The 25,116-nt window shown below is 41.4% G+C and overlaps 1 protein-coding gene across 5 annotated transcripts; it reads right to left on the bottom strand.

The window, feature by feature from the left end:
* Positions 1 to 255: 255 nt before the first annotated feature.
* Positions 256 to 13,752, bottom strand: LOC100280262 (uncharacterized). Of its 5 annotated transcripts, none has more exons than XM_035964761.1 (19): positions 13,386 to 13,715; positions 13,093 to 13,235; positions 12,529 to 12,579; positions 12,406 to 12,456; positions 12,127 to 12,309; positions 10,816 to 10,929; positions 10,469 to 10,534; positions 9,520 to 9,603; positions 9,353 to 9,439; positions 8,965 to 9,056; positions 8,817 to 8,877; positions 8,531 to 8,587; positions 4,639 to 4,699; positions 4,142 to 4,249; positions 3,183 to 3,301; positions 2,672 to 2,743; positions 2,464 to 2,549; positions 2,299 to 2,395; positions 374 to 639 (listed from the first exon to the last, which is right to left on the bottom strand). In XM_035964761.1, exons 5-19 carry the CDS (start codon positions 12,301 to 12,303, stop codon positions 505 to 507), a joined length of 1,416 nt encoding a protein of 471 aa, XP_035820654.1. In that variant the 5' UTR covers positions 12,304 to 12,309; positions 12,406 to 12,456; positions 12,529 to 12,579; positions 13,093 to 13,235; positions 13,386 to 13,715; the 3' UTR covers positions 374 to 504. The 5 variants fall into 5 exon arrangements, with proteins under 5 accessions (XP_008667859.1, XP_008667858.1, NP_001146662.1 ...); XM_008669634.2 differs by having other exon boundaries at positions 12,127 to 12,281; positions 13,386 to 13,677; XM_008669636.3 differs by having other exon boundaries at positions 259 to 639; positions 2,299 to 2,381; positions 12,127 to 12,281; positions 13,093 to 13,752.
* Positions 13,753 to 25,116: the final 11,364 nt, after the last annotated feature.

The following is a 25,116-nucleotide window of genomic DNA, read 5'->3' as shown; positions in this document are numbered from 1 at the left end:
CATTGGGCAGTCGAGTGGAGTTGATCTGCGCATGAACCTCATAGTAGACGCCATCTTCTTCACCGTCGTTTTCCGTGAAGACGAGTAGTTCGTCTTTTACGCCCCGGCCACCGGCTGCTAACGGTTGAAGGCTTCAGGAAACAGCGATTTCTCTCTCATCACGGTTTCTCTCGTTGAAATAGGCAGCTGATTTGGCTTTAATCCGACATAGCTTCTACTGTTTTTACAGTGTTTTTTCTATATATATTACAACTGAGCAGTCTAAACAGATGACTTTAATACAAAGCGAAAACGCTTCAAAAAATCTGCGTGCCGTACAAGAAGCAATATGGTATGGGTTTGGATATGCTTTTTTTTTGTGAAGCGTAAGAGGAAAACGCAGCAAAGTTCAAGAATATATAAGATAAAGATATTGAAGCAATGACTGGGTGCACTTAGGGCAATACATGTGATTCCTTGTTCAACTTCACACCTAGTTGTGGCCTTGTGGCAACTCCTATAATCTTAGTGCGTTGACCGGACAAGACGTGCAGCAAATGCCCCATCCATAGAGTGCTTAGTTGGATTTGAGGAATAGAAACCTTCATCTGTGATAAATTCTCTAGGAACATATCCACATACACTCTGAAGAGCAAATTCCTACAGCATATCATAAATTAATTAATATACAGATGTCAAAAACATATAATCAAAATAAGATTTTCATTGGGTTATTAAAAAATACAAAATACAAGTGACAAGCAATATAGGCACCAGAAAAAGAAACTACACATGATTTTTATTGACTTAGAGAAAGTTTATGACAAAATATAAAAAAAATGTTATGTGGTGGGTTTCGGATAAACATAAAGTTCTAACAAAGTACGCAGTACTCGTTAAGGACACATGTACATGAGTAATGTTCAAATAAGTGATGTGACAAAGATTTCTCCTATTAGAATAGGATTATATATTACATTTTTTATTTGGTGATGGATGAGGTGAGGTCACAATGGGCATAAAGGAGATATCTCTTGATGTATGCTTTTTGCAGATGATATAGTGCTAGTTGTTAAAAGCCAGGCAAGAGTAAATATGAAACTAGAGTTGTGACGGAAAAATCTAGAGTCCAAAGCTTTTATACTCAATAGAATTAAAGCCAAATATATGAGATGTGCTTTTGACACTACTACATATGAGGAAGAAGATGCTAGTTTGAAAGATCTAGTAGTGCCCATAAAGGATACATTTAGATATTTAGGATCAATGCTACAAAGAGATGTTAATATTAATGAAGATGTTAACCATAGAATCAAAGCATGGTATATAAAGTGACGTCAAGCATTTAGCGTTTTACAAGAGGGTACCGTATAAGCTAAAAGATAAGTTTTATGGGAGGTGATTAGACTTGCTATGTTGTATGCTGTATGATGCAAAAATATTGGCCTACAAAACAATATATTCAGCAAATAAGTACTACAGAGATGTATATGTTATGCTGAATTTGTGGCCATATAATAAGAGATTGAGTCTGAAACGATGATATATGTGATAGCCTAGGGGTGGCAGTAATTAAAGAAAAACTTGTCCAACACTAGTTTAGATAGTTTGCAGATGTCTAACGGAGACCTATATAAGCACCAGTGTAAGATCCTAAAGTGCGATAGTAATGAGAAAAGAGGCAGAGGAAGGCCAAAATTGATATAAAATGAGACAGTAAAAGGATTAAAAGAGACTTGAAATGATGAAATATACCGAAAGATTTAGCAATGAATAGGAGTGCATGAAAAATAGCAATCCAAGTGCCAAAAGCTTGACTCTCGGCTCCTATTAGGTTTCAACTTTAGCCTATCCAACTTGCTTGGGACTAAAAGACTTTATTGTTGTTAAAAATACAAAACATTCTGTATGCAAAAAAAGGAACATGATGAAGTGTCAAGGTTGTAGACATGAATCATGATGCAGGAATTCCAATTGTGAACAAAAAATGGTACAAAAAGTTCAATTGTACACATTTTTGTGTGTACTACACCAAGGGCTATAACATTTTTTAAACCTGTAATAGTAGGGATAGAATATAGTGGGAATGGTTGGTTATGAAGAACTTCCATTTACTGGGCAAGGATCTTGAAGGAATAAAAAGAATTAAGAAGATTATTGATAGTGCTAAGTGAAAAAAAGAACTCAACACATAATAATAGTATAGTACCAACAGTCCCCGGATATGAAGGACAAACATATATTTTTATCATTCAAATTGAATACTGAGTTTATGACTTGAACCAGAAAATAGTGCTGACTGTTACGAAAAAAAAGTACCGGATGCCTCTGAACAAAAGCAGTAATCCTCTCTTCATTTTCTTCAGGGTCAATCGAACACGTACTGTAAATTAGTATACCACCTGGCTTTACCAACCTGCAAGTAACGTCAGATGTTTTCCAGACAAATTTTCTTGCATTATTTTACAGAGCAAGGGATCTCACATTGATGCCGAATCAAGAAGCTCGTCTTGTAAACACATCAACTCTTCCAAATTTTCAAATTGTCTATTCCAGCGTAAGTCCGCCCTCTTAGAAACATTCAAAAAGAAACAATTTCATAATGCAATAGCTTGTAGATCCAGATTCAGATTAGTTCAAATGAAAACTGGGAGGATGAAATGTTGGAGATGTACTTGATCAAGAAAGGTACCTTGGAAAGCACTCCCAGACCAGAGCATGGAGCGTCCAACAATACTTTGTCATATTTAACTGTGGTTTCCTTCTGCAATGTGTCCACGTGGACCAAATTTTCTTATCATATAGGTGAACAAAGGCATCATAAGACAGGACAATAATGTGAAGAGAGGTAGATGGCGGACAAACTTGACATGGGAGGAGATAATCAAAAGGGAATATCCCAAAAGAGTTGTGTTTGGATATAAGTGCTGGGAAAAAAGATATCCACGTGTCTAAACCATGATTAGGCCTTTTCCCTTTTAGTTTTCTCAAAAACTTTTTCCCCTCCCCTTTCTCTCTCTTTTTGGTGACTTCTTATTGGGTTTCAACTCTAGCCTACTCCAACTTGTTTGGAACTAAAAGGCTATAACAAATCATTAATCCATGACGATCACTAGTCATATATCTAAAATATTTTCAATGGAGCGTTATAATGATATCTTTTGTTCTTTTTCTGGGTTTGTGTCAATTTCATGGGAACTTACAGCATATAGTCGAAGATCAGCATGGATGTCAGTGATCATATCATCTAGACCGTGTAACTTTGCTGCGTCCATGAGTATTCTCAAACGACCTTTGTTTATGTCCAGAGCCCATATCTTCCCTGTACCAGAGTACATGATCGTGACAAGTCTCTAAGCTACTATCCATTCTACTTATGGAATTTGATCAAAACCACATAAAATGACAAACGTGTTGGCAAAAAAACATTCTGAAATGATTTTTGTGAGATCTATGTACTTGTGGACTTCAAATACAAGCATTTATAAATGCCAGTTTTAAATGAAGCTATCAAGGTCATACAGTTTAACTAGCATATGAATATAAACTTTATGGATATCAAGCTAAAGGTGGATACAAACGTGTTTTAAATGAAGCTATCAAGCTGCACTGGAACTGCATGGATATAAACTTTATGACTGACAACCACTGACATATGAATATCAATTACCATATACCTAAAGGTGGATATATTCAGGCTATCAGCAGTACAAAGTGGAAAATGAGTCATCCCAAAATTCACTCACATTTTTTTCACAATCAATGGCACAAGGATATCAATAACCATATGCATGAAGGTGCATATAATCAGGGATTTCAGCAGAACGAAGTGGAGATGTTAGTGAATGCTGGAATGAATTACTTTCAAGTTTCAACTATGTACTGTTAATAGCCTGATTATATGCACCTTCAGGCATATGGTAATTGATATCCATGTGACAATGGTTGTCAAGCTAAGTATATTCATCAGGTATAAACTTTATATTCATACAGTTCCGGTATGCATCTGATGGCTAGTTAAATTGTATGACCTTGATACCTTCACTTAAAAGAGGCATTTGTGTCTGGTTTGTATTCATGATTGTAGCAAAACAAGTTTACCACAGTTTGCATTACAACATCATTAGAAAATCAAACCTCTCTGTCCATTCCATTTTCTTACCTTCTCCTGACAACCGTGATGCCATGAAAAGAGTCTTTCCACCAGGTGCAGCACAGCAATCAACAATCGTTTCCCCGGGTTGTGGATCAACCACAGACACTACAAGACCTACAAATAGGTCTTTCATAACTCAGCGCAGATTATCAATAACTTCCTCAACTGAAAATGTGTCACTCCCAACTAAACCAAAGTGATATGAGAAGTGCCTTTTTACAGCCATGAGCTATTATTTGCTAAGAGTATTGTTTTATAATGCAGTGATCTAAAAAAAGGGGGCGCCAGTTGCATGTGCTCCCGCTTGTGCGGGGTCTGGGGAAGGGTCAGACCCATTTGGGTCTATAGTTCGCAGTCTTCCCTGCATTTGCAGTAATCTCATTTCAGGAAAAAGATCATTTTAATGCAGTAATCTCATGTTAGAAAAATGTCATTTTAATGCAGTAACTACATTTTGGATAAGATACATGCTTAATGATCATGGAATAACTATCATAACTTGCCTGCACTCTCATCTTGCACAGCACAAATGCCATCTTTCAGTAATCCAGCTTTTAAGACTTGCTGTACAAAGAAGAAATTAAGTTATCCAATTATCAAGCATAACAAGAGGCATAATCAAGAAAACATGAGAAATGAAATCAGTGGTTTGATCATGGATAAATGATAAAATGATTCTTCCTTTCTTTCAGGAAAACAGTGAATCCACACAAGGGTCACTTATTCGATGCAAACGAACTTGCATCATAAATAACAAACTTATTTAACATGATGCATGGTAAGCTATGCTGACCAACAGTTATAACAGTCAAAATAACATCTAAAGCAATCAGAAGCATAGAACCATCCATTTTTACAATTTTATTGCTAGAGATCTTAAGTATATAAGATAAGATTCATCCTTCAATAAGTTTTCTCCTGGAAAAGCAATGATAGCTGAGTAGCTGACATCTTATGCACTTAACATATTTACTAGGTTTTGATGAAATGGTACAAATGTTTTTTTTTTCTTAAACGCGCAGGAGAGCTGCGCATCATTAAATTAAGAGAAGAAAACAGTCCAAAATGGACCAAAGTACAATGCCAAAATAGGCAAAACACAAAACACAAAACCACCAACTTCTGCTGCGCACAAAACTGCAGCCTCCATAAATGCGCCTGGAAACAGCAGCACGCAATAGGAGACCGAACAGCAAAAAGTGCCAGCAGACCACACACACCTGCTCTTCATTAATCACCCAAAAGAACCCTTGACCTAAAAATTCCAGCACCAGGAACCAAAGCCTCAAGATGCCTAGCACCGGCAAGCCTCCAGAATTCAACTTTATCAAAAAAATTTGCCTTTATGCCAATAATTGAAGGACTGACACCATCAAAAACCACCTTATTACGATGAAGCCATAAACACCAAGCCCCCAAGATGATGATACTGTTAAAGCCTCTTCTTTTGGATTTGTGCACTTGCTTAATTACTTTCGCCCACCAGTCAGCAAAAGTGGACTCATTAGAGTCAGGAGAAAGATTAGCCATCCCCAACGAAGAAAGAATGTAATACCAAAACTGCCGCGAAAAAACGCAAGTGCAAAGGAGGTGTTGGATATTTTCCGGCTCTTGATCACACAACGGACAGACCTCAGGATGGTCTAACCCTCTTTTCTGCAGTCTATCAGCTGTCCAACATTTATTCCTTATTGCCAACCAAATAAAAAATTTGCATTTGGGTGGAGCCCAAGACTTCCACAGCCTCTTCCACGGTTCAAAAGTAATCGAACCCAAGAAAAAAGCCTTATAACATGATTTAGAAGAGAACTGTCCAGAGGAAGAATGAATCCACACATGTCTATCAGCCTCCTGAGTCAGCACCACTCCCCTCAATGTGTCCCAAAGGTTCAGATATTGCTGCAGCCCAGACAAATTAAGAGGGGTCACAATGTCGCTGACCCACTGCCAGTTCTCAAGAGCATGGGCCACTGTCCTGGAAGAAAGGGCCCTTTTTCCAACATTAGCCACCACGGCAGGGGCAAAATCCTGGATACGAGACCCATCCACCCACCGATCTGTCCAAAATAGAGTATTACACCCATTGCCAACCATGGTAACAATTGAGGCAGAAAAGAAGCTCTTGACATGCTACTGAATAGGAAATTCCAGACCAGACCATGGTTTGTTAGGATCTGTTTTTTGCAACCATAACCATTTAGCTTGCAGCGCCCAACTTTGGTACAGCAGATTAGAAATCCCGAGCCCACCGAGATATAAAGGCCTTGTGACAATGTCCCATGAAACAAGGCAACTACCACCATTTACCTCCTTTCTTCCTCTCCAAATAAATCCTCTCCTAATCTTGTCTATGGAATTGATCACCCACTTGGGGATTTTCATAGCAATGAGAAGATAGACCGGGATGGCTGAAAGCACAAAGCGCACCATAGCTGTCCTGCCAGCAAGACTAAGCAACCGAGCCTTCCAATTAGGAAGTCGGTCCGCAACTTTGTCAACCCAAACCATGAGATCAGATTTTCTGAGCTTCGTGTCTGAAATTGGCAGCCCCAAATAAGTGCACGGAAAAGTGGATGAAGTGCACTGAAGAATATTGCAGCCCAACTGCACCGCCTGATCATTACACCTGATTGGAATAACGAAACTTTTCTGCAAATTAGAGACCAATCCCGTGGCTGAACCAAAGCAATCCAAAATTGTTTTGACACATTGAAAGTCCTCCTCAAACGGCTGAACAAAAAGGACCACATCATCAGCATAAACAGACAGTCTGCTCCGAATATTAGCACCCTCCAAGCTATGCAGCAGCCCCCTTCTTTCAGCCAGATTAAAAAGACTATTGAGAACATCCATAACCAAGACGAACAACATCGGAGAGAGAGGATCACCCTGGCGAAGCCCTCTCCGATGCCTAATAGGAATACCAGGGGACCCATTCAAAAGTACTTGCGTAGAGGAAGAGACCAAAATATTAGATATCATATTCCGCCACACAGGACCAAAACCAAGATGTGAAAGCACTTCAAACAAGAAGGCCCAAGAGACCGAATCGAATGCTTTGGATATATCCAACTTCAAAAACAAACTAGAGACTCTCTTCTTGTGGAGAGACTTAATTGATTGCTGCACCAACATGAAGTTGTCATGGATTGATCTGCCTCTCACAAAGGCACTCTGATTAGATGCCACCAACTCCTGAAGGTAAGGGCCCAATCTATTAGCAAGCATTTTGGTGACCAACTTAGCAAAACTATGAATTAAGCTAATTGGTCTAAAATCTCTCGCAGACAAAGCAACATCACCCTTAGGGAGGAGAGCTAAATAAGCTGAATTCAGCATCCCCAACTTGTGAGCATTTCCTTGATGGAGGGAATTCAAGGCTGCAATCATATCTGACTTAATAATATGCCAACAACATTTGTAAAATTTTCCAGTGAACCCATCAGGACCCGGAGCCTTATCAGACGGGAGAGCACCAATAGTGTCACGAACCTCCTTCTCTGAGAAAGGAGCCTCCAGTGAACTTAAATCAATAGCATCTCTGTGACAAGCAATCAGATTAAGAGAGAACGGTCTCTGAACATTAGAACCCAAAAGGTTATAGAAAAAATCATCCAGGACCTCCTGTATTTCTTCATGACTGGCGACAGTTCTTCCCTCACACTCCAAATGGGAAATAAAATTCCTCTTTTTGCGGAGGCGAGCCTGTAGATGAAAAAATTTTGTGTTGGCATCTCCGTCTCTCAAGTAATGCAACCGGGAACGCAAACGAGCAACTGTCCTCTCCAAAGAAGCAAGGACAAGGCAGTGCTGCTTCAATTTCTGCAGCAGCCATACTTCTTCAGTAGACAGCAGCCTGCTGTCCTGCGCCACCTCCAACCTGTGCAGCACCTCGCGAGCCAGCCCCAGCTGAGAATTGACATTTCCAACCGCCTTATGCCCCCAAGACTGTAACCTTCGTGCCAATCTTTTAAGCTTCATCGACACCCTCTCCAAAGGGCAAGAAGAACGGACCGACTGATCCCAAGAAGCAGCAACTTCTTCCAAAAAACCCGGGAGCTTAGGCCAGAAGCTCTCAAAATGAAACCTACGCCTCCCTTTAAGATCCGCATTGAGCTTAAGGATCAGAGGACAATGGTCGGAGACTCCAGAGGCACTGCTATAGAGAAAACAATCCGGGAAAGCCTCCTCCCAACATGCAGTGCAAAAAACATGGTCCAGCTTAACAAGGGTGGGAACTATCCTCTGATTGGACCAGGTAAATCTTCTACCATTCAAAATGTGAGTGCACTAAACAAATCACATTTGTTTAAAGTATATAGAATATGAAAAGATCATGTCAACATATGAAAAGTGTACAAATAGTAGAAAGACAAATATATTCAGCTAATTTACCTGCATCCCTTCCCGAATGCGAACAAATTCATCCATAATTGATTCTTCATAATGAACCTATAAAGAACATCCATTAGATTGGCATTAAAACGGACATTATATTAGAGATACTGAGATAGACCTAACTAGCTTTATATCAAGACTGATACTCCCATGTGAAATGAAATAGTGAAATGGCTTAGGCAAAATCCAGAATTACATACTCATTCAGTCATTCTTGGTTTTAAGAAAATATATTTAAACTCATACACAATGGAACAGGAGGTAAGAAGATTAATGGAAGCACCTGTAAACTTTCCAATCGTTTTACAAGGTCAGCCCTAGTATAGCCTTTTGATGTGTTCACCCTATAAAGCAGAGTATATAAAGGCCAGTCAACCAGGCGCTTGAAACAGAGCATGTGAATTGCATTATAAAATAACATTGGCTAGAACCTTAGACTGAAATGAGGATCACTGTTGTTCCAATTCATCAATCTTAGAGCTTCATCTTTTCCATGAAACCGTATCCATCGTCTCACCATCCACTGCAATGCAGAACACATATTATAGTTCACAAATTATAACTGGTCATGAACTCATGATCTTCTTTGCATTGTTTTCATACAAAGATCTTTAACCAGAAAGAACTAGTATAGTATGTTGAACATCCCACAGCTAAAAGACCCCAGGTAATAGGGATATTGGTCTAAACGAATTTAGTTCGGGTGCTATGCCTTCAGAAATGTGAGTACATTGATTGTTGCGACTAGCGAGGAATAACACAGCATAATTAAAATATATAAAAGAAGGTAACAAACTCTTAAAAGAAGAGCAGACTTACAACAGGATGAGAATAAATTATAGAAAGAGCACGAGCTTGGGCACGATCATCACCTTCTATCTTTGGAAGAGGAAGAGAGTCTGTCTCCTGAATTATGAAGAGAAACAAAACATGTTGCAACAGCATCCTATTAATCAGGCTGATTAAATCAAGTCTACTGCACGTACCTTTAGCAATACAAGTTTACGCAGAATTGCATTCACCATATTCCCAGCACCAGGCCTTAAAGCTACTTTAGCAAGCCTTACATTCTAAAATTTGGATTTGCAGGATACACAATGTTAGATCGGTTTTTTAAAAAAACAATGATAAATCTATACGATTGTCTAGTTTAACATTAAAATTAGTAGTATAAATGACAAATATATAATATACATCTCAAAGAAAGGACATAAAAAAGTTTCAAATCCCAACAACAATGATTAGTGTACAAAGTGAATTGATTTCAGACTTGAAACAGAAAAATGACCATTATATCTATATTTCTGAAGTCATGCTGGAGCCTGGAAGTATATGTATAATCATAACATAAAAAATGTAAGTTGTGCAAAAAAAAAACACAAAGAACTTGAAAAGATTCTTCCCACCATTCATCATTACAATCCATGAGCACATAATAGATATTGGGTACTGGGGAAAGTAAAACAACTAAAATTGTCATTTGATGTAGAGTGCAGGCACAAAAGAATGTGGGTAATTGGCTAATCACATGTAGTTATCACAAAAATGCGATATACACTGTCTGTTATACGGTATAAACATGACAAGAATAAATCAATGAACTGTTAGCTCAATGTCGTATTTGTGCTGTGGAACTTAACAAAACACAAGAATTGGATAATTGACTAATCCCATGTAGTTATCACAAAAAAGCAGCCAAATTTACAATAAACTCTCTGTTATGGTATTACCATGACAAGAATAAATCAAAGAATTGTTAACTTGATGTCACATTTGCGCTGTGGAAGTGGAACTTAAACAAAACAGAATGTAAAGCTATTAAACTGAAAACAGCAGCTAACGATTTGATCAAACAAGAGTATAAGCCACTCAAATAGCTAACTTAATTTCAAACTATCAAAAAAGGGAAATGGAATGAAAGAAAAATTAACTTACCTCATCAACGGCAGCATAAGCAGGTACATCAAGCTTGAGAATTTCGAAAAAGCCAATTCTCAATATCTGAAATCACAAAGTGCTTGCATTCTAAGGTTTTACAAGAGTGGAGTTAACTACTATGATGAGTACCCAACAAAAAGTATATATGCTTTAAGGAGAATAGGAGATACTCTCTATGTTCCAAATTATAAAACGTTTTAGCTTTTCTAGATACATTGCTTTTACTATATATCTAGACATAGTGTATAACTGTATATCTAAGTGCAAAGCAAAAACTATGTATCTAGAAAACCCAAAACATTTTATAATTTGGAATGGATGGAGTATAGGAGACTAAGAGAGACCTGTAGAAGCAGTGGCTCCATCTCCCTGAAAACCTTCTCCTCACTGCATAGTGACATGATTAGATAATCAAGGTAGCGTTTCCAGCGCACTGTTCCAGCAACTATGACGGTAACCTAACAATGTAAGTATAAGAAAATGAAACAGGAGCTTTGAGACCATTCGTACATGCATAAACAAACCTTGAAACATAGTTACTACTCCATCTGTTCCAAACTGTTCCAAATTATAAGACGTTTTGATTTTTATAGATATATTGTTTTGCTATGTATCTAGACATAGCGTATATCTAAGTGCATAGCAAAAGCAACATATCTACAAAAGCCAAAATGTCTTATAACTTGGGATGGAGTATTTAATAGCCATCCACACAAACATGTATGTCATCACAGATTCACAGTACCACACCTTACACATGCTAGTAGTAGTAAGTGAAGATGCCCTAAAGAACTGAGAAATGGTTGGCTATATGTTCATTGAATATTGAAGGCATATGTGGTTGCCACAGCTCACAGAAGCTAAAAGGCAAGTTTTATAGGACGACGATTAAATGGGTTATGTTTTATGTTGCAGAATATTGGCCTACAAAAAGACGACATGTTCAACGGACAAGTATTGCGGAAATAAATATGTTACATTGGATTTTGTGGCCATACAAAAAGGGAGCGAGTCTAAAACGATGACATTCGTGATAGGCTAGGGATAGCGTCAATTAAAGAAAAGTTTGTCCAACACTAGGTGAGATGGTTTGAACATATCCAACGGAAACCTCCAAAGGCACCAATGCGTAGTGGGATCCTAAGACGTGATAGCAATGCAAAGAGAGGCATGGAAAGGCAGGAGTTGACATGGGAAGAGGTAGTAAAAGGGGACTTGAAAGTATGGATATGGAATATACTCAAATATTTAGCCTTGAACAGGAGAGCATGGAAAATAGCTATCCATATGTCTGAACCTTAACTTGTAGTTTTTGTAGGCTTTCGACTCTAGCCTACCCCAACTTGCTTGGGATTAAAAATCTTTGTTGTTGTCATCGTATGGTTGCCACTCCGGCAAGCCTTTTTTATTTTGGAATTTGGACTATAAGGTTTTGTTATAGTTCATTGTTGTTGCAGATAAATAATTTGGAAGTCCCAGCAATAACCCAAAAGTGTATGGATGTATGCTTTTTGAGATAAATTGAAATCACACAGCATGATCACAAATAAGTATGTGGCTATGTGCTGTACACAACTTTTATTAGTCTTATAATGTATGCCTTTCAAATAAATAGAACCAACAACTTTTCACCATGTGCAATATATAACTTTTACCAGTCTTATATCCCTGTCCTCCAAATAGCGTGTGCTGAAACCTAGTGTCCTCTGCACATATCCTATCTCTTTATCTCCAGAATCATTTGCTTTCTCGTTCAAAAGGTCTACAAATGCTTTCCCCTTCTCGATTCTTAGCAACCTCACCACTGCAACTGCTTCGGGGACAGATAACATAAATGACTAAACAAGCCCTATAAGTTATATTATCACCAAATTTTTATGAAGAAAACTACATATTAATAGCAAGATTTGAGAACTTTAACTATAAACTTTTACCCGCTCTGTGATGAGAGACGTCCAAATTAATAAATGTATCCTTACTCATCCCTAGGAAGAAAAAATATATATCAAAATATAAAAGTGAGCAAGTAAGGTATAGTTATAAATAGAACACTTTACCTGCTTTTTTAGTAGAAACTGCAGAACCGAGGTTTGGAACTCTATTAATTCCTAAAAAAATCAGAGATTTTGATTGGTAGCTAGAATAAACTGACATTAAGCAGGGTAAACCCTTTTTATCACAGGTAATAATATCCTTTCTGAGAACAGCTGATTTTCCCTTGTTTACTGACAACCCAATAGAAAAACACGTCCTCAAGCACTAAAAAAACATTTCAACAGGCACTGGTGCTCCAGGAGTTAAGAAAACTAAGTTTGCAGCACAAGGTCTTGCTCCAGCAGTCCCAAAAAGACACGCTCTTGACAGTGGGACAAAATACAAGATGTTTCAAATGATACGAGAACAAGGGGTGGACCCAGTAAAGGACATGGGTGTACACATGTACAGCTTCTTTCTTTCTTGTTTTTCTTTTTTTCTTTTTTTTTTTTTTGCAACCCAATCGAAGTCTGTAGGCAAAATACATGCATATATACTTGTAACTAGATTCAGCTTCGGTTACTAATAGTAAGTTAGGGTCTGGGCGCAAAGCTTCGCACAGCAGGGAAGGAAGACCAAGGGAATACCTGCTGGTGCTCGTCGCCGGCGAAGGTGGCGGGTGGCGAGGCAGGACGGCGGCGGCGGCCGGGCCCGTCGTTGGTGAGTGGGGGTTGCGCGCATGCTTAGGGTGATGGAAGAAGACGAGGCAGAGTAGGGTTGCAGCATACAGCTACAAGCGCATTGGGTGCGTAATGACATTTTCAGAGCGAGGGTAGTCTGAGGTTGGAGCAGAATCAAGCAGACGGAGAGGGACTGAGAGGGACTGCAGAGGGCGGGAAGGAGAGAGAAGATCGCCGCGCTGTGCAGACGGAGACCTAACTGTGGAGTTGTGTGCCGGCCGAAGCCAGTCGCGGGGACACCAGGGCTGCAGAGGGCGGACGCCGCGCTAGAGCTGGTCGCGAGGACGCTGGGCCCCAGGTGGTGCTCGACCGAGCGGCGGTCTCCTCTCCGGGTTGCGGCGCGGCGAGCGGAGGGAGGAGAACGTCCGTGAGGGAGACGAGTTCAGGAAGCGGACGGAGCGCCGGAGGGGCGAGGTCGGCCGGGGGGAGAAGGGCCAGAAGGCCGACGCCCTCAGCGGATGAGTGGATCGAGAGTTCGGGACTCGGGAGGAGGAAGAACCGGGTGAGAGAAGAAAGAAAATAAAAGGACCAGGATGACTGATAGACCCACGTGTCAGGTGTGTCGTCCCATGATTAGGACCGTGACCGTCTTATTCTATCCTTTAAAAAAAGGTTAGATTAGATATATATATATATATATATATATTTGATTTAATTTCTTGCCGAAAAATGAGATGTGCGATTAATTTGAACCGACGAGTACGTGAATTCTTGAAGGGTAAGCCTAACACTGTGTCATGCTTCGATGCTCAATCGAGTTGTCGTTGCGGCAGCACGCTGCACATCCACTAATCCACACCAGAGCTAAACAAAAGGATGCCGGTACGGATTAAAGCTAAACAAATAGATTGAGAACTGCTCAGTAGAGTTGACATCACGTCATGTTCCAGCTGACCCGAGTTCGCCAAATGCCTGTGTTGCACCTGCACCGGCCAAGATCGAGTTCAGTCCCGATGGCATTCTCCTCGCAGCGGGACGGTGGCGCCTTTTCGAATCGTTTCCATCAAAATAATTTGAAAGTAAAAGTGAAGAAGCCTTTTTCGATCGTTTTCAGCCCTAGAAGCTAATATTTATGCCTTTTTACCTTTTTTCTCCGTAATACAAAAATGAATCTGGCTTTTATGTGCTTCTCCCAGTAAGTCGTTTTAAAAAAGGTGTATCCTACTTTTTTCCAGAGAAAAACTAGAGTCAAAACCTAAACTGACTCTCCTCCTTTCAAACTTATGCCTCATTCATACAACTTATATAATTATCGAAAGATTCACCACCAGGGTCTTGTCGAAAGATTCACCACCATGGTTACGCATGTGCACGCCGCCTGACAACTCCTGATGGGACGCGTAATACAATAGGGGTGTAGATCAGCCCTCGGGTGCTGACTCCGTCTTGCCTGACGCTGAACTCGCCCTCGGGTACAAACTCCGCCTCGCCCGAGCCCGGTCTCGCCAACCTGCTCCCCCATGAATTCCGTGGGAGGCCATTCCGTCGACTATGGCGCACGTCAGGAAGGCTCGATCATGGCCTCGGGCAGACTTCCACCTCGACCGAGCTCGGCTCTGCCCTTGATATCCACGACGGAAGACATCCCCAACGTCATCAGACACAGTGGGGCTGACACACCTCTTAACCAGCTTTTCCTCATACCTAACCCTGTGTCAACCACTACGGTATGGGCGACCTCTCTCTAGAGGTGAAAGTGCATTCGTCCCTTTTGTGAGTTTTGGTGGTTTGGATGACAACACATTTAAAGGTCTAACAAGTTTGCTAAGTGTTGAACAGGAAATTCAGTACGATGAACATACTTGAATAGTGTATACTGATCAGTGAACAAAGATTCAACAAAAGGTTAAATAACCAATGAGACAATGCAAGTGGATATAATATGGTCTCTATATTGGTTTGAATATATATATATATCGACAAGATCTGGGAAATCACTATATACATATGATCAGAATAGAGGTTGAAGTGATTAAGTGATTAAGAGGATTGGTCAAGCCAGAGTGAATAAGATACGAGGAATCGTGAATTGACTTGACCATATTACTATTAGTCCATATATGCGTCTATGAGAATCATACTAGATCTTGATTGATCTTAGCATTTATATCTACATGACATTCAAGCAAGGTTCACAATATTGAGAAATGATCCTCTCAATAGATGCTCAATATGATGTGACTCAAGAATGGCTTTATAGGGTGAAGATAGCAAGGAAAGGACTTCGATGGACCAGGTGAAGGTGAAGGCCAAGCGACGGCTTATGGACCGAGGTACCATGGATAAGGTGAAGAAGAGAGTACTTGCACTAAGTCGATGAACTAATCAGCTATGAAGAGTTATAATATGTTGATGCATCAATAAGGTGACTTGAAGCCATGATTTGAACTCATGTATGGTGAAATGGTACAAGTCACGGTGTTTGATTTGTGTTTGCTTCAAAAGGTGAGACAAAGATGTTTGTGATCCTTATGAAACAACGCCATGGAGAAACACACATTAGACACCAATCACTCAAGGAGTTTACTTAATTATATTTTATTTAACTTGAGTATAGAAATCGTCGTAATATCAAGGGGGCCCAAAAAGAAGGTTGGTGTTTACCAAAGCTCAAGACTCTATATTCAAAAGCTATTTCGAAAAACTAAAATCCCTTGGACACTCTGTGTATGACTGTTGTTAGGATTGAGAAACGGATAGTGTTCCTGTTGAAAAGTAGATGAACTTTTTCAATTACAGTTGAACTTCACTTCAACTGTGTCTTCAGCTGTAGTTGAGCTTTTTCAACTGCAGTTGAGCTTCACTTCAATTGTGTCTTCAGCTGCAGACTTCAACTGCAGTTGAGCTTTTTCAACTGCAGTTGAACTTCACTTCATATATGTCTTCAGCTACAGTTGAGATTTTTCAGCTGCAGTTGAGCTTTCTCACCTGCAGTTAAACTTCAACTTCAACTGTGAACCTCTCTTACCATACACCAGTTGAACTTGCCTCTGGGCCAGTTGAACTGGGGTTTTCTCTCCTAAACTTTCTGGTCAAGATCAGTTCAACTGGTCTCTGGGACATCTGCCCAGACTGTCCAGTAGTCAGACTAGCAGACAGGCTGACAGGTCTGACGAGGGGCGGTTCAACCGGTTTTGGTCAGTTTGACCAGACTGGACGATAGGCTGACAGTCAGACCAGGGGCGGTTCAATCGGTCCTCCACAGCAAAATGAGCCCAACGGCCAGTTTTGAAGCGCTATCTATATATACTCACTCCTATCCCTCTCTCCACACAAGAGCGCGACTTGAACTCCATTTCTAACCTAAGAAACACCTCCCACTCTCTCTCACACATCTCTTGCCTCTCCCATTTCAAATCTTTGGAGAGAAATCTTTGAGTGAGTTTAAGAGCTATAGTTTTTTGTGCTTCATCTTTAAATCTCTCTTGCTCTTCTCCATTCGAGCTTTGGTACTACATCAAGTTCTTTGTGGAATCATTACTCTTGGAGCTTCTAGCTCCTAGACGACTAGGTGTCTCTTGTGAGTCTCCAAATCTTGTGGAAGACCACAAGAAAGTTTGTATTACCCGCTCGTTTGAGCAAAGATTAGTGTGTGGGCTTAACCTTTGTGGTCGACGAAGGGAGGACAAGGGTTGAAAGAGACCTAGCTCTTTGTGGGCGCCTCAACGAGGAAGTAGTGCACCTTTTGTGGTGTGACCGAACCTCGGGATAAATCTTGTGTCTCTTGTGTTCTTGTTCATTGTGTTTGTTTGTGTTCTTCGTTCTCTCACCATTTCGTGGAAGAATTATTCATATTTTTTTGGTGTGTGAATTTTGAGAAGTGCCCTTCTCAGATCTACTACTTTGAACCCTGTGGATCATTTAGGACATCTCATTTACAAAGTTAATTGGGTGAATTTTGAGATCAATTCAGTTTTATATCTTGTTCTTTAGTTGAGCTCGTGCAAACCAGTTGTACCGGTTTTGATACCGGTTGAACCGGTTTTACCCAGTTTGTTTCTAGTTTTTGTTGGAATTTTTTTGCTTGTCTATTCACCCCCCCTCTAGGCAACTTTCAAGAGGGGCTCGGGAACGTGGCCTAGCCCTCAAATTCGGCCTCAGCTCTCATCGGAAAAACAAGCAGACACAAGTCAACGTCGTACAAGACCATACTGACTACAAGATACACAAGGTGTTCGCTCACAAGTATGTTGTCGACTCCCGTCCTCCAGGAAGCCTTCTTGAGCCTATAAATAGGATAGTCTACGACTTCTCAAGGGGGCAAGGCGAATACATCACAAGTCTGTCCTCCACTCGGTATTAGCACTCGCCTCAATCATCTCCTAGGACTTAGGATCCTTCCCTCTACCGCAGTGCTTGTAAACCCTATTGCGAGCATTTAGTGTGAGTAATATAAGTCTCGTCCCCCTCTGCTGGAAGTAGGGCCTTCCTTAGCCCGAACCAGGATAAACAACTTGTGTCAACTCGCATCACCATCTGGGTCTAGGGCACGCGACGTTATTTTACTAGTCGGTTAGGTCCACGAATACGAAATACCGATAATAATGGCAACATTGGCTAACGAAACCATCTAACCAACTTATCATAAAGCTCCTTCCCAATGCAACCAACTCATCTAAAAGCCCTTTCTTGATGCAAGGTTCCTACATGTGCGGTGCGACTGTTAGTCTGTTGACCAATGCATCAACTAGTCATGCAGTTACAACACCTTCCCTCACTCGTCATCTCCTATAGAGCGTACAGACACCAAGGCTTCGAGTTGGCTCGTTAAGGTAACGAGCTGGCTCGGCTCGTTAAGCAACCGAGCCAAAGAATCAGCTCAGCTCGACTCGTTTGTGAGCTCGAGCTGGTTTGTTTAACTCACGAGCCATGCCAAAAAATAATATACATGTATATATACAACAGTATAATCAATTGCTAGTTAATTTTATAGTAATTTAACACTAGAAAAGAGTAAAAGTCCTCATAATTTTATATATCACATCATTTAAACCCCAAATCAACATAGTTCATCATTCATTAGTTCATCCAATACAAGTATAGACTTTGTTTTGCTGATAAATGCTAGCTCGTTCGAGCTAACGAGATGGCTCGAGCTCGTGTCAAGCTAGCTCGTTAACGAACCGAGTTGAGATGTTATCTCAACTTGTGACAAAATTAAAATGAGTCGAGTCGAACCGAGCCAAGCTAACCACGAGCCACAAGTATTTTGTCCAACCTTAGCCGACAACGTGCATGAGTCCGTGACCGAAAACCCTGGCCGCGCGCGCGACTGCTGTGTGCACGCTAGCCCCAGCTATAGGTGACCGGATGGGCCAGGCTATATGGACCGGCACGAGACACAACCATTTTGGCACGACACGGTGGAAGTAGCCTAGAGGGGTGAATAGGCTAAACCCATAAAATTATCAACACAAACTTCAAAATAATGTCAAATCAACAGTTCGACTAGTGCAGGCCGGTTCAACTGCAATAGAGGCAACCACTCTAAACCAGTCCAACTTCTAGAGTAATTCTAGGCTTCGAGCTACGCGGAAATACAATGAGAGTTTCCTTTAGAAAGGGAACACAAGGGATAAACTAAGTGCCGATGGTGAGAAATACAAATGTGAATCCACCACGAAATCCACACGAAGAACTCTATATGCCTTTCTCGCTAACTACAAAACACAATCATGAATCCAAGCAAGTGCACAAGACACAAGATTATCCCGAGGTTCGACCACACCACAAAGGAGTCCTACTCCCCGTTGAGGAGCCCACAAAAGGTCAGGTCTTTTCCAACCCTAATCCCCCACAACCCGACCACAAACGTCAAGGGAAATCTTTCTTTAAATTTGTAAATTGAAAAGATTCCACAAGAAAAGTTCTTGGGGTCGTCAAACTCTTTAAATTTGCAGCTAAACTTTTTAAATTTGGTCAATGAGTGATACAAACTTCTTGGGGTCCAAAGAACTTAAATTTGCTCACAAGAAAAGTTTAGCTGCTTTTCAACAGGAAGGATCTCCATCGCTCAAACCTAACAACAACCAAACTCACAGAGTGTCCAAAGATTTGGTTTTCAAAATAGATTTTGAATTTAGAGGTTTGAGCAATAGCAAACATTATTACATAATGTATTTCATTTGTCCTTGATACTTCCTTTTTCCTTTTTCGAATAAAGTTGTTACTCATTTAATCATTACAACCTGAATATACACTAGGACCAAACTTTGTTAGAAACTTTATTTGTTTTGTCATTTAATCACCAAAACCTTAATTGGTGTTGATTGTACTTACACACTGGCACTACACGGCACGATAGTACCGGGCCGGCACGAGGCACATCATGGGCCGTGCTTGGGCTTTGGTACAAGCCCATCGGGCGGCACGAGCATGACCCATTTAATGTCAACCCACTTAGCACGATGATAGGTATGGGTAGCCCAAGCATGACCCAGCACGACCCGATTGTGGCCAAGTCTTACTTGTCCTAATCTAGCCCATCATATGTATAAATATGACCAACTCGAGCCCTACTTTCAAGTTATTTTCGAGTTCTGTTATTTTTTTTTTGGAAAATAAGCAACTAAAATAGGAAAAATAAGTTATTTTTTAGCTTTATTACAAGGTGGGCCTTTGGGTCGCCCGGTACGGTAGCACGACACGACACGATGGCCCGACACAACACATTTAAAACTAATTGGGACGTGTTTGGGCTCAGACTTCGGCCCATTGACAGGCACGACGGGTATGCTATTTATCCGTGCCATGTCTCGGCCCAATTAAATCGACATGACCCATGACAGACTTGGGTCGTGCTGGCACGACATGACCTATTAGCCACGTATAGCCCCAACTAGCTGCGCCGTGAGTAGGGATGGCAACGGGTACATACCCTACCATTTCATACCCATAAAAAATTCTACCCGTCGGGTTACCCATATGCTCGCGGGTATAAAATCTTACCCATATCCGCGCCGGTAATTTTACCCGTTGGGTAACCCGTACCCACTAGGAAAGTCTTAAAGTACAATATACCAATCACTCAAAATATTAAATAAACATACAAAACAAGTTCAACTTCACACATAACAAATCATATGATTACATAACTCGATAGCTAGACAAATGATAGCTAGGGAAGGGTTTTGTTTTAGCTAAGATGAGCTTTATTAGATGGTTATAGTGGTATTGATGCGGATATATTTTTTCCAAGGGTAGACGGGTATAAGTAGTACCAACCCGTACTCGTACCCGTGAGGTTCTTGCCCATTAACATACTTACGAGTAGAGAAATCATCTCGTACATGTCTTCATATCAGGTAAAACTCGTCGTTTATTCGGGTTTCGGGTACCCATTGTCACGATCCCTACGTGCACGAGCATTCCCGCAGCTGCATGCGGCGGGCAGGCAGGTCGCCAGCGCGTGCCACGGAGCCGAACTTAACGTGCGGTACAGTCTCTCCCTCTCCTGGAAATGGCCACTGCCGCGGCACCACCGCAGGGCCACGTTCTTGGCGCCGTTTCAGGCCGGCGCGGCCCCACGTCTATAGATGTCTAAACTGGCGGCACAGCCCGGCCTAGCCCGAGCACGACTTGGCCCGGTCCGTTTGAGCCCGGCATGGTTAAGCCCGATCACTTAACCGGGTCGTGTCGTGCCGCCCGATGGGCCCAAACAGCTACCCGAGCACGACACGGTGGAGGCCCGACCGTGCCAGGCTGGCCCGAATAGCACAGACCATTTAGTAGCCCGTGCCGGCCTGAGCCTGCAAAGCACACAACCATATTTAGCACAAAAAACCTAAAACTGACAGTACAAAAATCCTCAGAGATAAAGAGATCTTAAATAAAGGATTAGAGCTGTTCGTGCAATGGCTGCCTCATTAAAAACCTTTCTAGGTAAAACTCACTCCTCGTGAGAAAACCCCTAGAAAGGAAAAAAGAGTACAACCTAGCTCTAATTTAATAAGTTCATGTCAAGGTTTTTCAGTTACATATTACAACTTACATCACCAGATTTCCAAATCAACAGAATGGAGTAGGATCTAGGAAGATAAAAAGTCCTAAGGGTCATCAAGATAAAGTCCTTCAAATGCATCTTCAAGTTCTTGGTCCTGTGTACAGTGCTGCCTCTAGCTTCACCAAGTTCCCAGTCTTTCATGCAAAGAAGCATCTCTACCATTTTCTGGTGCTAGGCGCCTTCGTCGTTCCTCGATTATCCTGCCAGAGACTAAATGCAGATTCTGAAGATATAGTTGAAACAGGAATAGAAATAACATCCCTAGCTAAGATGGAGAGAACAGGATAGGACAACTTATGTTCATGCCACCAGTTTAGGATATTGAACTCCTCATCAAACTTCTGCAAAGTGTCACTATCCAGGTAGGAGGACAACTCTGTGTCAAGTGAACTAAGGCCAGCACTAGAGTGTGCTTGTTGAAGCAAAGCAGATGCTGATGTTCCACTACCAAGGTTAGGTGTGGTAGAACCAGGATAAGGGAACTCAGAGGTAAAATTAGATGCATAAATCAATCCCCAGTTTTATTTTCTTTTACCTATGACAGTTGGAGGAGGAGGCACTTGCTGCCTAACTGCACCAAACTTCAGATCATATTTATTAAACATTGTAGACAGTTCACTTTTCACACAGGTATAGTAAAGTGAGTAGTCACTACCAGATAGCCCAGATAATAATCTCAAGATATTGCTGAAACCCCTTAGTTTGGCTCCAGGATCTAATATAAAAGCAAATGCATAGAGCATAGGAATATCCCTCCAGTACTTAAGAAACTTAGACTTCATAGGAGCAACAGCAAGTCTAAGCAATGCATCATTCTCATACTGATTCAAATGTTGGACAATGTCAAGGATGTTATGCATTATAAGTGGAGATGTAGGATAGTAAACCCCAGAAAGAGTCACAGTAGCATCATAAAACAGTTCAAGAAACTCAAGCAACTTTTCAGCCACATACCAATGTGAATTTGTCAAAAGATTAGGCTCACCTGGTTTTCTAGGATAGTTAGTGTCCATGAAGACACCAAATGTTTTCTTATAAGGAACTAAATGCTTAAGCATAAGATATGTAGAATTCCATCTCACAGCCATGTTAATGCCAAACTTACGAGGGTGCACATTCATAGCAACACAGTATCCTTTAAATGCAGCAATGTGTTGATTAGAAGCATTCAAGAAAACTATTGCAATTCTAAATGAATCAAGGTAAGGGTTTAGCCTTTTCAAGCCACACTTCACAATCAAGTTTATAATATGACAAGCACAACGTTGATGCAAGCATAAAGTACCAACATAACCTGACAATAATGGACTAAGCCTCTCCATTGCCTTAGAATTGGAAGAGGCATTGTCGAAAGTTAAAGAAAAAACTTTATTAACTACTCCATAATCCTCAAGCATAGTCATAACCCTCTCAGCAATGTTCTGACCAGTGTGAGATGTTTCAGTTAGTCTAAGCCCAATTACTCTTTTTTCTAATAGCCAGTCCTTAGAAACATAATGAGCAAGCACACTAAGATAGTCCTCCTTAGCATTACCACTCCAAATATCAGACGTAATTGCAATAGAAGTAACAGATTGCAAGCATTCAACAACTTTCGTACGCCGATTAGTAAAGAACTTAACAAAGTATCTAGATGTGGTTTGTCTAGATACTTTTTTTAAAGACAGGATTATGAGATAGTCTTGAAAGGGAAATTGAGTTAACCATTTCCTATAATTAATTTTGGTGGTTGATAGTCAACACAAACGCATAGACTAACTAGTTTGTCTAGAATTCATGTATTACAGGTGCATAAGGTTCAACACAAACTAATATAAGAATCAAGTTAGGGACATAATTTTAAAGGAGCAAAAGGACTTGAGTGTGCTGAATTTTGGCGCACCGGACAGTGTCCGGTGCACCAGGACCGTACAACTGTCAACCAGCCACTCTAGGGAATTCCAGGGCGCGCTCCGCTATAATTCACCGGACTGTCCGGTGAGCCAGCGGAGCAACGACTATCTACGCCAACGGTCAACTCTGACAGAAGGAACAGTGCAGCACAGTACTGCGTAGAAGTCAAAGCAGCGAAGTTAGAGGGGCACCTGACTGTCTGGTGTGGCACCGGACTGTCCGGTGCCGCAAGAGGACAAAGCCTTCAACGGTCGACCAGCTCTGAACCCTAACAGTTGGGTGACATGGCGGTGCACCGGACAAGGAGCAGTGCTTGTCCGGTGGTGCACCGGACTGTTCGGTGCGCCCATCGCTAGCAGCTTCCCCAACAGCTATGGAAGTGGTTGGGGGCTATAAATACCCCCCCAACCACCTCATTCATAACCATCCAAGCATTCCAAACATCTCATTCAATACAAGAGCAAAACACTCCACTCCAAGACACATCAAATAGATTGAATCCTCTCTAAGCCTCCAAATAAACTCAATTCCATTAGGGACTTGACAGAGGGTGTTTTTGTGTTCATTGTTGCTCTTGTTGCTTGGCTTGGCCCTTTTCTTTTCCCATTCTTATTCTCAAGTTCTTTGTAAGCAAGAGACACCAAGTCTGTGGTGGTCCTTGCGGGGTCTTAGTGACCCATGAGATTAAGGAAGAAGGCTCACTCGGTCTAAGTGACCGTTTGAGAGAGGGAAAGGGTTGCGGTCTTTGTGACCTCCTCAACGGGGACTAGGTTCTTTAGAACCGAACCTCGGTAAAACAAATCAACGTGTTCATTCGCTTCATTCTCATTTGATTTGTTTTCCCCTCTCTTTGGACTTGAATTTAATTCTAACGCTAACCCCGGCTTGTAGTGTGTGTTTAAAGTTATAAATTTCAGGTTATGCCTATTCACCCCCCTCTAGGCGACTTTCAATTGGTATCAGAGCTAGTGCTTCATTAAGAGTCTAACCAACTCGAAGTGATGTCTGGAGATCACGCCAAGAGGGAGATCATGACCGGCGAAAAGGCCGCAAGCTCGGGGAGGACTCTCTCAAGGGAGTCCAGCAACAAACACAAGGAGGAATCCTCTTCCTCCATCAAGTCGCATCGGAGAGGTGACAAGAAGAAAAAGATAAAGAAGGTGGTCTACTACGAGACTGACTCTTCGTCACCCTCCACATCAAGCTCCGAGTCATCCGTCGCTTCTAAGCGCCATGAGCGCAAGAAGTATAGTAAGATGACTCTTCGCTATCCCCGTATTTCAAAGCGCGCTCCATTACTTTCCATACCCCTAGGCAAACCACCATATTTTGATGGTGAGGATTATTGTATGTGGAGTGATAAAATGAGACATCATCTAACCTCACTCCACGAAATTATTTGGGATATTGTTGAGTATGGAGCGCAGGTACCTCAAGTCGGGGACAAAGACTACGACTCGGACGAGGCCGCCCAAATTAGGCACTTTAACTCTCAAGCCACGTCTATACTCCTCGCCTCCTTGTGTCGAGAGGAGTATAACAAGGTGCAAGGGTTAAAGAGCGCCAAAGAAGTTTGGGACGTCCTCAAGACCGCGCACGAAGGGGACGAGGTGACCAAGATCACCAAGCGCGAAACGATCGAGGGAGAACTCGGTCGATTCATCCTCAACAAAGGGGAAGAGCCGCAAGCCATATACAACCGGCTCAAGACGATGGTCAACCAAGTGCGCAACCTCAGGAGCACCAAATGGGATGACCATGAAATGGTCAAGGTTATTCTAAGATCCCTTGTTTTTCGTAATCCTACTCAAGTTCAACTAATATGTGGGGATCCTAGATACAAACTAATGTCTTTCGAAGAAGTGATTGGCAAGTTTGTGAGCTTTGAACTTATGATCAAAGACTCCAAACACATTGTCAACTTGGAGCAAGGTGCCACCTCCACACCCGAGGTGCAACCCGTCACATTCAAAGCGACGGAAGAGAAGAAGGAGGAGTCTACATCAAGTAGCCTTCCAATCGACGCCTTCAAGCTC

The sequence above is a fragment of the Zea mays genome, chromosome 2 (genome assembly GCF_902167145.1).
Source record: "Zea mays cultivar B73 chromosome 2, Zm-B73-REFERENCE-NAM-5.0, whole genome shotgun sequence".
NCBI lineage: Eukaryota > Viridiplantae > Streptophyta > Magnoliopsida > Poales > Poaceae > Zea > Zea mays.
Note: the sequence above shows the minus strand (reverse complement) of the source record. Positions and strands in the feature narration are given on the sequence as shown.

Excerpts from the sequence above, each read along its gene's own strand:
- LOC100280262 (NM_001153190.1), bottom strand. The coding sequence starts at position 13,264 with ATGTCATTACGCACCCAATGCGCTTGTAGCTGTATGCTGCAACCCTAC. Across the intron at positions 8,588-8,816 it reads AACGATTGGAAAGTTTACAG|GTTCATTATGAAGAATCAAT; the intron begins GTGCTTCCATTA and ends TGTTCTTTATAG. Across the intron at positions 2,550-2,671 it reads GTCTGGGAGTGCTTTCCAAG|AGGGCGGACTTACGCTGGAA; the intron begins GTACCTTTCTTG and ends AATGTTTCTAAG.